The 15,189-nt window shown below is 30.7% G+C and overlaps 1 protein-coding gene and 1 long non-coding RNA gene across 8 annotated transcripts; one reads left to right on the forward strand and one right to left on the reverse strand.

Moving 5' to 3' along the window:
* Positions 1 to 1,088: 1,088 nt before the first annotated feature.
* On the forward strand, positions 1,089 to 3,922 carry LOC114189648. Of its 7 annotated transcripts, none has more exons than XR_003605706.1 (3): positions 1,089 to 1,173; positions 1,258 to 1,478; positions 1,546 to 3,922. It is a non-coding gene; the product is annotated as an uncharacterized LOC114189648 (long non-coding RNA). The 7 variants fall into 7 exon arrangements; XR_003605707.1 differs by lacking the exon at positions 1,089 to 1,173 and having other exon boundaries at positions 1,180 to 1,478; positions 1,546 to 3,430; positions 3,550 to 3,922; XR_003605710.1 differs by lacking the exon at positions 1,089 to 1,173 and having other exon boundaries at positions 1,180 to 1,478; positions 1,546 to 3,430; positions 3,560 to 3,922.
* A 7,297-nt stretch (positions 3,923 to 11,219) lies between these two features.
* Positions 11,220 to 15,189, reverse strand: LOC114189647 (NADH dehydrogenase [ubiquinone] 1 alpha subcomplex subunit 13-A). Its single transcript, XM_028078274.1, has 3 exons — positions 14,861 to 15,189; positions 11,739 to 11,810; positions 11,220 to 11,641 (listed from the first exon to the last, which is right to left on the reverse strand). The coding sequence occupies exons 1-3, from the start codon at positions 15,073 to 15,075 to the stop codon at positions 11,497 to 11,499; spliced, it is 432 nt and encodes a 143-aa protein (XP_027934075.1). The 5' UTR covers positions 15,076 to 15,189; the 3' UTR covers positions 11,220 to 11,496.

Here is a 15,189-nt window from a genome sequence, read left to right on the forward strand (position 1 = left end):
CCACAAAGTGACACGTGGCACACCCCTAGGTTGACACGTGTACATTTTAAAAAAAATTTAAAAAATTTAAAAAAATAAAAATAAAAATAAAAAAAATCACGAAGTGACACGTGGCAGTCACTATTCATGGCCGTTAATGATTTAAACGGTTTTAGCAAAAAAGGACCCAATTGAACAAAATTGACGAAAATTGGGACCTATTTGAACACAAAACCAAAATTAGGACTTGTTTCAAAAAACTTGACGAAAATTGGGACCAAAAAGGTATTTTAACCTAAGTAAAATGAGCTTTAGTCACATGTGTCCACTATAAGAAATTTTGTATTTTGCTAGAGAAATTAGCGAGGAAAATTTTTTGTAGCTAATCTCTCACTAATTTGCGAGGAAATAGCAAAAAAATAAAATTGTAGCTAATTCGTAGCAAAATAGCTACAGATTTACCAAAACATATATTTGTAACTAATCTCTCACTAATTTGAGAGAAAATAGCGAAGGAATACAATTGTAGCTGATCCATAACAAAATAACTACAAATTTACCATAACATATATTAGTAGCTAATACCTAGCTAATTTGCAAGAAATTAGCGATGAAAAAAAAATTATAACTTGTTCGTAGCAAAATAGCTACCATAATATATATTTGTAATTGTTCCTTCTCAATTAAAATTATATTAAATTCAAAAATAAAAACAATTTTTAATTTAAATATATATTTTTTAAAATTTAAATATTTTAAAATTATTGTTAATTTAAATATTTAAAATTATTATTTTTAAATATAATTGTATATATTAAAATATAAAATATAAAATATCAATATCAATATCAATAAATAAATTATAACATATTTTTTTATTTTAATTTGACAATTTAAGAATTTTATTTTTATTTTTTAATTAATAAAGTAAAATATTATTAGTTACCTTTGTAACTATCTTTTACACATCGGAATATTATAAATTTAAAAGAAATAAAAGTTCAAGTTATATTAGAAAGTTAAAATTAAAAATAATTTAAATATATGTAAGATAATTAACTATATAATATTTTATCCACAGAGACAAGACAAAAACAGTCATCATCAGTCGTCTACATTTTTTAAATTTTCAAATCTTTCAGCGTCTTCTTTCTACCCTCTCCTTTCACTTTACCAAACTTTTATTTTCTTAAGGTTTTCATATTTTCGTTTTGCAAATCTGAATACATTAATTCAACCAATCTTTAATAACTTATAATTTTCGTTTTCTTCGTCTAGGATTTTTTCCCCACTTGCGTCTTTGAAAGCAACATCTTCAACTTCTACACCATCTTCAACCTCATAGATGCTTTTATGCTCTATCTCACGATCATCGTGGAGACTAGCACGGTTTCCAAACCCTATCATTTGGCATTCTCAAATGGTTTTTGTCAAGGTTAGACTCACGGTTGGATTCACATGATTGACCGCAATCGGAATCGATTGGCTTCTCAGGGAAGGTAAGTTTAATCCAAAAATTTTTATATTAGGGTTTAATTTTTTTGTTAAAAACTCTTGAATTTGCAGAACGTGAAGATGACTCAAAGCTGATGTTGATAGCAAGAGCAAGGTTAATCGAAAAATCGACGAAAGAGGAGATAAAGTATCATTTGTTTCAAGTTGGAGAATCCAGAGTCTCCCTTACATCGATTCGTTTTTAGGTGTGCGATTTCACTTATTCATGCTTCACAATGTTTTGTTGAAATGTTCTTCTGCTAGATAGATAAAATCTACTTTTTTATTTGTTTGAACTAGATGAATATTTTTACATTAGTTTATTATGGTGAATTTATGTTAATGTTTTTATTTCATAAACTTTTATGAGATGATCGAATATGTGAAATTTATAATTGCGTGAGTGTAATAATTTTGGGCACACGATTCTGTTTGAGGATTCACGTGAGCAATTGAGCTTTGAGTTTCAAATAATTGTGTCTTTGACCTATGATCCTTATTAAATGAATCTGAAAGACATTCGTAAGTTATAAGCTTGGTTGCTTTTTTAGCTCGTGTACTTGAGTCTATGTGCAGTTTTAGTCCTCTTAGTTTTGGTTTTCTTGCATTTAGTCATCATATTTTCCTAATTGTTCAAAGTGATTCCCCCGCCCCAAATTCCATCCATTAATTAACAGAATTTGTACATAGATGGTCATCTATCATTGCTATGTTTAGATTTTAGTCCTTTTGGTTTTAGAGTCTTGCATTTAGTAATCATATTTTCCTAATTGTTTAAATTAATTCCCCCACCTCAAATTTCATCCATTAAGTAACAAAATTTTTGCAGAGGTGTAATCTCTCATTGATATTATAGATCCACAACCGAAAAAATATAAAGTAATTAAATAAAATATATTTATTTTATTTGATACATTCTTTATCATTTATATATTCTATAATTTTTTTCTCTTTGCTAATTTATACAAAATAATTATATGCCAGCCCATTATTTAATTTCTATTAATCATTGGATAACTTTTTTTGCTGAGTTGCTTTGAACAATTAAGAAACACCAATCACTTGGGTTAATGATACCGTGTAAAACACCAATCAACAGTATCCCAAATAACCATTCAACTTTTAATTATAATTACTAGTGCTCTTGAACCCTTCTACTGCTTGTAAATAGATACGTTGAGTACCTAAAGTTCTAAAGATTATGCCATGCTCCAAGTTCCTCCACAAATTTGAGCAATTACTCTTACTCATTTTTCTTGTGCATTACATGATTTGCTACGATAACTAATTTCTCCAAGTATCTTTGTGCAATGAGTGTTGATAATTTATTATCTTATCACAACTTTATTCTTTTGAAACCTTAATGTGCATGGTCAATACAAAGTATACGATCTTTGTTTATAAAGTTTATATGATGGATCATTATTCCAAGGGAAGGTGTGATTTTCATCTTTATCTCCACTTTAACTTTAGTAATCAAATTGATGTACTGGTATTGATGCGTAATAATTTTGACTGTTACCTATCACTATTTATCTCTCTAGTGTGGTGCACCTGCTCTTTAAGTGCATTTGTTCTTTATGTTCTACTTAAGGTTGAAAATTTGAGCCAACTTGCCAAGAGCTTCTGATTGTTAATGTAGCTATCTAGAGTTTGATATTTTTACTTGTTTTAAATGTTTGATCGTAGGACCTGATAGAAAGAAAAATATTTGTAACAATAAAAACGAATTAGATTGCATAATGTTTATGAAGCCTTTTCATAGGCGCTTCACAAACTACATGTTAGGTGCCAAAAGTTTGAACTCACACAAGAAAGGAAATTACAAAGTCATTTACAGAGTGGTATTAATATAAGCTTGAATAAGGATACTTTTTCTATTAGAGAAGGAAGAGGAAATGTTTCTTCCAAAAATTAGGCCTCAGCTGCAATTGGATTGAAGTGGATGCTTAATCAGGTAAAAAGTGCTCACTATTTAGTCATGTTCTTGAGTATTGTTTTTTTTATCGGCATTCTAGAGTGTAGTGAATCTGGTTTGTTTCATAAACATATTAAACATTTGTGTTTGTGTTTCAGGAAACGTTAGGATTAATACCTTCATAGAAACATTAATGCAAGCACAAATGAAGGCACAAGCAGAAATGCAAGCAACTATGCAACAACAGATGCAAGAGCAAATGCAATCTTTTAAGAGAGAATTATTGTCTGCTTTGAAGAAACAATAATGAAGACATGTCTTAAAGAATCCAAAACTTTGTTTATGTTTTAATTGTGTTGATGCATTACTTTTTGTTGATACCCTCCAATGCTTTTGTGTCCTAAAACTATTATACATTGGTGGAAACTTTTATGTTGTTTTGTACTGTTGGATGGATATACTTTGATCATCGTAGGATTGATTATCTATCCTTTTTAAATAGGTATTGCAAATATTGGAGGTATTTAGACACTTTTTGTGAATAATTTATTTTCTTTGTCTTCTTTTTTTATTATGGCCATAGGTTTATGGACATGACTCATAATAGAGAGTGAATAACAATTAAGTAATTATAATTAACAAAATAATATTTGTAGGAGATTAAGAGAATTGCAATAAATTAACTAATCAATTGTGATACAAATTAGTGATAAAAGAATTGTGACAAATTAACTACGGATTAGCGAGAAAACAATTACAACAAATTAGTTACAGATTAGCTACCGTTTAGCGAGAACAAAATTGCGACAAATTAACTACAGATTAGCGACAACAAAATTGCGACAGATTAACTACAGATTAACGAGAACAAAATTGCGACAGATTAGCGACAACAAAATTGCGACAAATTAGCTACGGATTAGCGATAACAAAATTACGACAGATTAGCTACGAATTAGCGATAACAAAATTGCGACAGATTAGCTATGAATTAGCGACAATAGAATTGCGATAGATTAACTATGGATTAGCGATAACAAAATTACGACAGATTAGCTACGGATTAACTATGAATTAGCTGGGGATTAACTGCGAATTAGCTAGAAATTTTAAAACTTTTTCACTTCAATTAAAGATGGAATAGAGAGGAATTAGCTATGAATTAGCTACGAATTAACTAGAAATTGTAAAACTTTTTTACTTCAATTAGAGAGGGAATAGAGAAGGATTAACTATGAATTAGCTACAAATTAGCTATGAATTTGATCCCTCTTTAATTAGCTACCTGTATTTAGCTACGGAAAATTCTCTAGCAATTTAGTAGTTAATCTGTCGCAAAATTGTTTAGCTACGGATTAGCTACGGATCATGTACAAAATTTTCTGTAGCTAATATATAAAATTTTTGTAGTGTTCTAATTTTTTGTTGAAAAGAAGTCATTTGTTCCCTGTTTTTTGTAAATTTCAGGTAAAGTAGAGTAGAAAGAGGAAAAAACTTAAAAGGAGCAAAGGAGAAAACAAGAAACAGGGAAATTAGGGAAGAAATTATGCCAAGGGCTCTCAAACCAAAACAATCCCGCTCAACCAAGTTTCAACCAGGAACAATTTTCAAATTAAATTTAAACTTGAGTGACCAAAACCATATTTTTTTTACTTTTCGTGAAAAGTGTTGGCTAGACCGATGTTAGTTTTTTTTTTTTATAAAAAAAAATAACACGTGACATGCTGTTTGTTATTTTTAACACCTTCCAAAAACTGAGACTAAAAACAATGATTTTGAAAGTACATGGACCAAACAATGACCATGTTTCGACTAGGGACCATTTACAAATTTAGGTCAAACTTGAACGAACAAAACATATTTTTTTCCTTCAAAATTCGTACTAAAGTTTGGGGCCAACTTGTCACGTACACAACCACTCATATACAAGATGACGAGGACATGAATGACACTTTCGACATGATACAGGCCACCCCAACTGTTACATCTATTGAACTTTGCACCACCTACAACTCGGGTACCAGACCTTCTGAACCAAATTCTTTAACACATTTTGATGCACATCATCCACAACCAAACATCGAAGCCACACAAGAACCATTTGACCTTAACACTACCTACCTAGGGGAATGAGGAAATGATATATAGTCATATATGGAACTACTAATTTGTCTTTTTACCTCAAATATTTTTCAATCACCTGCACATCACAACACCCAAAGGTTCTTTCCTCAAACTACCGTAGAAGTTGAAATCCTATGCCTACCTACAACGTCCTTAGATCCGTTTAGTGAAAATGATGACAAAATACTTTTTGATCAACCTAATGACCATGACCAAAACTTAAATGTCCACCCCATACAACAACAACACACGTATACATATGTCCCCTACAAAATGTTGCATGACAACTTTGAGCACGATGTCGGTACACTTACCCAAGGAATGAGCTTCCAAACTATGGAACAATTGCTAGATGCTTTAAACATGTACCATATAACAAACCATTGCACCTACAAAATCACACACTCAAACACAACGAGGTTGAGTGTGCAATGTGTACAATAGGTGTGTCCTTGAAAATATCAAACAATATTACGTGCAAGGGACCAAGTATGGGAAATCATAAAGGTTGAAGGTGTGCACACATGTGCCACATAACTCATAACATAAGACCACAACACCTCAACTAAAGAATAATTTCCCAACATGTAAGATAAATGGTGGACTCAAACTCGTTCACACCAATTGCAACAATAATTTCTTCCATCCATACCTCTATGGTGTATAACACAACCTATAAAAAGACATGGTTGACGAAACAACAAGCAATTGAAGATGTGTACGAAAATTGGAAACAATCGTACAACTGATTGTCTTTGCCTACTACAAGCCATGTAAACTTATTTGCCTGAGTTTGTATACAAGTTGAAAACGAGTTCAATTACACATGGGGAGGAGGTCCTATAAAACCAATAACATTTTGGAAGAGTTTTTTGGACATTCAAATCATGCATTGATGTCTTCCCATATTGCAAACCAATAGTGCAAGTCGCGAAACCTTCTTATAGGGGCACCTTGTAGTAGCTGTTGCACAAGATGGGAGAAACAACATTTCCCCCCATTGCATTTGCTATAGTAGAGGGTGAAACGACTCGAACATTTTTTTCCTTCAAAACCTTAGGAAGCATTTTATGCCTCAACAAAATTTATGCTTAATATCAGACCGCCACAACTCAATCAGTGCAATATTCAACAAACTGAGTAGTGGCTGGACTGAAGGGAATTGCGTGTCAATGTTTTGTATTCGACACATTGCACAAAATTTTACAAAAAGATTTAAGAGTATAACTCTGAAAAAAGATCTCATCAACATGGGTAAGTTATTACATGTAAAAATTTGTCTTTTTCATTTTTTTGGCTGTTAATTATTCACCTCATTATTGGTAACTAATTTGTTTTTAAAATTATATTTGTAGCGTACACACTGACCAAGCCACGCTACAACTACTACTACAACATCACTAGGGAAGACAACCCATAAGCAGCATCATGGGTTAACAAAATTCCAAGGGAGTAGTGTTGTCTTGCATACGATCAAGGAAGAAGGTGGGATAATGTAACAACAAATCTAGCTAAAGTAATAAATTATGTCCTGAAGAAGACAAGAAATTTGTCAATTTCTTCCACAATATTGGCCACGTACACTAGGTGCAACACCTACTTCATGAAGAGAGGCAGACAAATAACTGCAATGGTGAGTGCCAATCATATGTACTTTGAATATGTGACCAACTTCCTACAAGATGTGGACTCTAAGTCAAACACACACATGGTCGTTGAATTTGATAAAAATACCACAAGATTCAAAGTAGAGAAAATGGTGAATCCCAGAGAAGTACGTCCATTAGAAAAATTTGTAGTCAGGTTAGATGAAAGGTAATGTGATTGTGGAAAGTTTCAAAAAGTTCATCTACCCTGTTCTCATGTTATTTCAGCTTGCAAACATGCACATCACAACTTCAGCATGTACATTAGTCCCCATTATAGGTTGGATGTTATCATGAAAGTATATGACAATTTGTTTGGCGAGTTAAGGCATGAAAAATATTGACCACCATACCAAGGGCCATAGGTATGGTCTCATCGTGCCACAAAAAGAAGCGAGATATGTCATACTAAATCAAGTATAATTAAGACTACGATGGACATTAGGGAAGGAAGACAATAAAGAAAGTTGTTATTGTAGAACATAATGACACACAAGAAATCATTTTTCTAACAATCCTGGACTTAGATGATCCACATCCAACCACTAAATTTATGTTGTACCATTATTTGCATTCAATAAATTTAGCATTGATTCAATTCAATGGTGCATTTTTAATTATTTTTCACAAATTTGCAATGATTTTTTTTTTTACTTCTTTCCCGTAAATGTATTTTATTAAATATACTTATACCATTTTTTGTAATTTGTTATTTCTTTTTTAATTTTTTTTACTACAACTATATTCAATGTAATGATAAATTTTTTATTTGTACCAAAATTTAATAAATGTGGTCCATATTCATTCCCTTCATTTTCAAAACAATATGTTTAAGATTTTTTAATCAAACTATATTCTGGAATTTATTTGTTTTCAAAAAATATTTCTGCATTCAAAATTACTACAATCTTGTCATATAAAAAAACAAAGTATATAAATTAAATTATTTTTCTAACCTTTTAATATACAATTTTTATAAATTACCAAAAATTAAAAATAAAAAATTTCAATATTTATACAATAATTATTTTTACTTTTGTTACTTATATTATAATTTGTACAATTTTATTTCCAAACATCAATCAAAATAAAATAATATTACACAAATAAAAAATAAACTTTTAAAATAAATTTACATTTATTTTTCTAAATAACACCTAAAATAATTAACATACAATACTAAATATATTTTAAATTTTTTAACATCTTTCTCCATCATTAAAAAAAAAACAGAAAAAAAATACCCAAATACAGAATTCGGTTCCTGAAAACCAAATTCAGACCGAGAAAAAAAAAAATAGAAGCCAATACTGCACAGAATTTGGATCCCTGGACCGAATTTCCAGCATGACTCCAAAACTGTGCTGCTATGTAAAATTTGTATTCAATATCCTATGTAAGTAAAATTAGATGAGAACGGTGGTATTTGCGTAAAAAAAATAAAATCTTTCATAACTAACATAATATTTGACATTTTTAAAAATCATGAAATATGATGACTAAAATATGTGATTTTTCTTAACGAATAATATATTAATCATCTAAACAAACAAAAAGAGTATAAATTAACAATAAAATGTATAAATAACTTTTTCTTATTAAATTCACTAAGTAAAAAAAGTATTCACTTTTAAGATATATATATATATATAGAGAGAATTATAAAACAATTATCTTTTAAAATAGTACAAATTAAAATAAAAATCAATGTTAGAACTTTAAATAAACAAGCATATATGAATTAAAATATTATAAATAAATATAATAACAAAATATAAATTAATATAAATGATAAATAAAATAAAATAAACAAATAAAACAAATGAGTAACTAAAAAAAATATAAGACCTAAGTAAATAAATAAAATTAATGATAACAGGGTGACAGGACACCTAACACTTCTTAAAACTCGTTTAGTGTTTAGAGTTTGCATTTTATATATATATATATATATATATATATATATATATATATATATATATATATATATATATATATATATATATATATATATATACTCTTAATTTAGATTGTCCAAAACTGGAATGTATAAGATTAAATTTTTCTTTTTTGACTACATACATTTTCTCGTTTTGAGAAGATAAATTTCAGTAGTTAGAACGGATCTTTTCTAAACTGGTCAATCTTTAAAATTTTCAAAGAAATAAAATTAAGGTAGTACATTGTTAATAAAAGTACTATCATCAAAACTAATTCTTATTATTTCTAAGTTATTTATTTTCTCTTCTATCTATCATATTTGATTCCAAATCTTATTCAAAATATTTAATTTTAGTTTCACTCCTACTAATGATGGTCATTAAATTAATATTTATTCAATTTAAGGTTTTCTTCTTTTTAATAATATTAAAAAAATTTAATTAAAAAATGCGATACGAATCGTGTTACATCTCATTTTCATTCATTTTTAACGGCAAGAACCAATAACACCTTGCACCATTGTTTTTCACTTAAATATAAGATCATGTTTTGCAAACTATAAAATTAAGAAAGAACATTACCTTCAAATTTCTTATTTTAATTTTCACTGTAGACTAAGTTTAAGTTGAAATAATTAACCAAGCACTGCTTAAAACAAACATAATTTCAACTAGTAGTTCGAAAGTGATAGAGAACATAACTACAATCAAAATAGCAGAAATATTATCCGTAAATCTTCGATTAATGTGAGAATTACAAGTAAACTAGTATGTATCCTAACACCGTACCTAGTACCTAAATTAGTTAAAATATAGAAAAAACTAATAAAATAGAACACAAACCGAAATTATAAAATATTTTTTTTTCTAAATTTGAGCAAACTAATATATTTCAAACAAAATAAACATATCGTATAAAGTTGGTTTGAATTTAAAAATTATTTTAGATTTAATCATTCAAGCTTTATTGAGTAATTTTCTTCTTATCTTTTTTTAATTAATTCAAATACGTAGAATTATCTACAAATATAAATTAAAAAATCAGCACACACACACAAACACGTTGAATTTTTTAAGATATTCTCCAATTTTTACGCATATACATTTAGTTTTTGCCTATTCAACGTAAGCTCTTTTATTGATATTGTTTCAATATAAAAAGACACTACAACATATTTATGGTATATAATTTTTTTTTCTGTTTTAACTTTAATAATATTTAAATTACAAGAGAATAATTTATAATAAATATCATCGATGTAAAAAATAAAGAAAACAAAAGATAAAAAAGAAACTAACATCCTGGAACGCTCACGTAGAATAAAAAAAAGGTAACTACTCAATCTCTTTACAATCGACTAATCTTCTCATAATTAAAAAAAATGATATGCCTTTATAATATTTGATCCTATGTAATAAAAACAATTTAACTGAGAAAAATAATTGCAAATGACAAGTAGCAAATTAACGTTTTCATAGTAGATTGCTATAGGTAAAAAAATAAGTTACATGGGTAATATTCATCATTCAAACGCCATCTAATTTCATGGACAACTTGATTCTAAATCATGTGATTGAACTTCTGCACGTGCTTGGGTATAAAATTTTAGACTAAATATCTACGAAGCTTCTTCATTAAATTTAATTTATCTGTAGGGAATACCTGTGATACTAGTAAATATAACGGAACCAAATGTGTTGTTTTCTACATCCCTAATTTTTGCCTCTACCCTTTTCACCTTTTCTTTTGAAAACTTGCCAATATCAGAGACCTACAACATATGATATGATTCAAGGCTGTCACTTCGATTCTGATTCCTCAAAACAATCAGCCTCAAACTTCTAATCACACATATTTCAGTGTCCAGAGTTAGGCACCGCTTCTTTATAGTAGTGTCGCCATTCCGTGCTCACTTAATCACTTAAAACTAATGACTAAGGAAATATGAAACAAGGAACATAAAATTTTTCCAAATAGTTGGAATTAACCCTTCTTTCCTCCAATTAAGTTTGTGCTTTATTGTTCTAGAAATCAGAGCTAAGATGGGAGCATTCTCTAATCCCCTACATCATTGGCAAAGCTGTTTAAAAACTGTTAAAAATTTCACCATTTCTCTCTTTTTGGGTTTGAGAGTTCTTCTTCTTCCCAAAGTTACGAAAAAAGTGCACAGTTTGTAATGCCAAGGATGTGCATTCTTATACTGACATACATCTGATATTAAGTGCTATTGTCAACATGAAGAACAAATTCAAAATGCATTCTTGTTTTAAAATTTCGCAAAGAAGTCACAAATATTCCAGATACAAATTTATTTTAGAGACTGGACAAAAGTACCAGAATGTTACGAACATGCAAGAAGCAGCACAAATTCGGATGGAGATGGCTGAAAAAACATCACCAGATATCAGGACGCAACTCACCACTTGCTGGGGGCACCCATCTCCCAGAATTGTACACACTTTCACCAACCTTCCAACCAGGCACATCCTTCATCACTTCTGCCTCATACTCGAGGTATTTATGCCACTCTTTAACAAATCTAGAGAAGGAAACAAAAAATAATGGAGATTTAAATTGCTAGCACAACAGTAGCTGTCTATGTGACGATACAAAATTGGTGAAAGAGTCTCAAATACCTCTCATCCTCCTCAGCCTGTAGCACAGGGAGTATGGATCGGCGGGCAGAATACTTTTCTTCCTTCAGTGCCCTATAGGAAGTGAAACATTATACATCAGTTTTAGTTTTTGAGTAGGAACTGAAAGCAAACCTACGTGGTCTGGTTCTTCCTTGATACTTTTTTCAAATCAAAATTGGGGGTCACCTCACCTCTCGTTACTAATCAGAAACTCCAATTTTATAAGAAAAATAACACCAAGAGCACTAAAAGAGTTGTCTTTTGTCTAAATCCTTTTTCCAAAAAAAAGACGCAAGAGAAACAATATTCCAATAAAAAATTAACTTACACAGGAAAATACAGACTGCTTTGTTTTTCTACTTTCCAGACAAATTTTGAATCGATCCAACCCATTTTCTTAAGAATAATTAATAAGAGTGTAAATTTTTTTTATGGTCAACTGGAACAACCCTTCAAAAGGGAAAAGCATTTTCAAGTTTCCTGAATACAATGTTCTCACCTGAAAATATTTCTTGTGCGAGTACTTTTATGTATTCATTTAGTTCAAGAAGCTTATCTCGACTGAAGACATTTTCCACGGTCAAACTATTTTTGGTAAAAATGAATCCTTGATTATTTAATTCTAACTAGATTGAATAAATCATTTTTCGAATACATGGCTTGCATATAAGTTATAATCAACCGGATTGTTAAGAAAATACAAGGTGGAAATCAAGGAAACAACCAAATCACAGAGGAATCAAACAAACCAAAAATGTTTGGTTAGGGTCATTAGTTAACAGAATATTCATTCAAATATATTAAAGAAATGCACATTCCAAGGTATCCAGTTTGATATCAAGGAAAGATGCAAATTCCAGTAGTAACATTTAACAACTCGACATCATAATTAAACATACAAGTCAGAACAACGAAAAATCTCTCCCTTTATGATTCATAAATTAACAATTGTTCTCAATGTCCCTGAGGCCCATCATTGCTGCCTCCGCATTTGCAATCATGTGGTTTTTACTCTCAAAGTCAAAGTTCCGCTTGCTCATGTACTACATCTTGTAGATGTGGAAAGAAAAACAACTATTGGCAATATCCATGAAGCAATGGAGAAGACCAAGGAAACAACTATGAAGTCTTTCAATAACAATGAAAGTAGTAACATTTAAAGAAATGCACATTCCAAGGTATCCAGTTTGATATCAAGGAAAGATGCAAATTCCAGTAGTAACATTTAACAACTCGACATCATAATTAAACATACAAGTCAGAACAACGAAAAATCTCTCCCTTTATGATTCATAAATTAACAATTGTTCTCAATGTCCCTGAGGCCCATCATTGCTGCCTCCGCATTTGCAATCATGTGGTTTTTACTCTCAAAGTCAAAGTTCCGCTTGCTCATGTACTACATCTTGTAGATGTGGAAAGAAAAACAACTATTGGCAATATCCATGAAGCAATGGAGAAGACCAAGGAAACAACTATGAAGTCTTTCAATAACAATGAAAGTAGTAACATTTAAAGAAATGCACATTCCAAGGTATCCAGTTTGATATCAAGGAAAGATGCAAATTCCAGTAGTAACATTTAACAACTCGACATCATAATTAAACATACAAGTCAGAACAACGAAAAATCTCTCCCTTTATGATTCATAAATTAACAATTGTTCTCAATGTCCCTGAGGCCCATCATTGCTGCCTCCGCATTTGCAATCATGTGGTTTTTACTCTCAAAGTCAAAGTTCCGCTTGCTCATGTACTACATCTTGTAGATGTGGAAAGAAAAACAACTATTGGCAATATCCATGAAGCAATGGAGAAGACCAAGGAAACAACTATGAAGTCTTTCAATAACAATGAAAGTAAATACAATGATGCTACCAATGGCCTCTATCTATAGTTCTTCTATTCCAACGCGAAATTGGAATGTGATTTGGAGGTTACCATGGGTTGTATGATTAAATCAAGAGGCTGGGGTGAAGTAAAGATGTGCAACATTTAACTAAGGTTTTCGTTTATAAAAGTGGAATTGGACTATTTGGTGGTGACTTTGCCAAAGAATCAAGGAAGACCAAAGCTTATGGTGAGACACTTAAACACTTTCATAGAAGTTATTCCTGGTGTTCTAAATTGCTTTACGAAAAGCACTAAAACTTTAAACACCTATTAATTTAAACTATTAGGTCAGGTAGTATCCCAAGTCGCCTTGTTGTAAAAAAAAAAGATAACAGCCACAAGTAATAAAAAAAAATAATAATATAATGAAATCAGAGATAATAACTACAAGACTAACGTCAATACAAAATCGAATCACTGCTCATACAGAATGAAAAACGTCAATTGCAAGGATGGTCCTCAACAACGAGGCAATTAGTTGACATAATTTCACTCAAATTCAACTACAGTGAATAAATCTAGATTCCTAGCAAAGAAGCAGATTCCTAGAGTAATAATCCAACGCCACAATTAAATCTACAAGTCAAATGATTCATAATAGTCTCGAATAACAGATCACAAGCTCAAAACGCTCAATTAAATCCCAGAATTTGTCGACAACACTTCAAATTGTAAGATTTAAAAATATAAATTTCTGTATTAATATACGCTGTTAAAGAATCACGGGCAAATAAAAAAAGACAGAACAACAGCCAACAATAACTGAATACTAGAATTGAGAATATGTAATTGGCAATAGGATGCACAATTATAAAATGACACAAAAACACTAAAAAGGTTTTGTTTGGACTAGTTTATCCATTAACACCAGTAGAAGGAGAAACTAAACAAGTTTCTCTCAAAAGCTAAACTTTGATCATGATACGGCAAACATTCTAAACAAGCCAAATAGTTCAGGCATCTATTCAAATATAAACACATATAGGAATATAAACACAAATAGGAGAAGGAATCACAAAAGTAACGACAAATAAAATTAACGAAATAATATTACGAAATTAGAATGAGGAAACCTAAGATGATTTCTTGATTACATTAAAAAACAGGTGAATACAGAATGGAATTCACTCCTGATACAGAATGTAAAAACTTCAATTGCTAGAAAGATTTCGAAAATAGAGAATTAAATCAAAAAGAAGAAAAAAACGATGGAAAAGAGAAGAGAAGAACCTTCGGATCTTGTTGCCCTGGCCGACCTGGTACATGCCCCAAGAGAATGTTCCGAAGGCAGCGAGGAAGATAGCGACGGCGCTTGGGCCCTTGTTAGGGATGCGGCGAGCGAACCGGACCGGTGCGAACCCGCCCGGCGGTGGACCGTCCTGGAGAACCGGCATGTCCTTCACGCTCACCATCCCCGGCTTGTTCCTTATATGGGCCTCCGTCATCTTTTTCCGATCTCCTCTCTTCCGACGCTCGTTGTGTGGAATATAAGAAACAGTGATAACAATCAACAATTGATTTCACGCACTCGCACTTGCTTTGTCTCTCTTCTCTCTGTT

The sequence above is a fragment of the Vigna unguiculata genome, chromosome 7, assembly GCF_004118075.2.
Source record: "Vigna unguiculata cultivar IT97K-499-35 chromosome 7, ASM411807v1, whole genome shotgun sequence".
Lineage (NCBI taxonomy): Eukaryota > Viridiplantae > Streptophyta > Magnoliopsida > Fabales > Fabaceae > Vigna > Vigna unguiculata.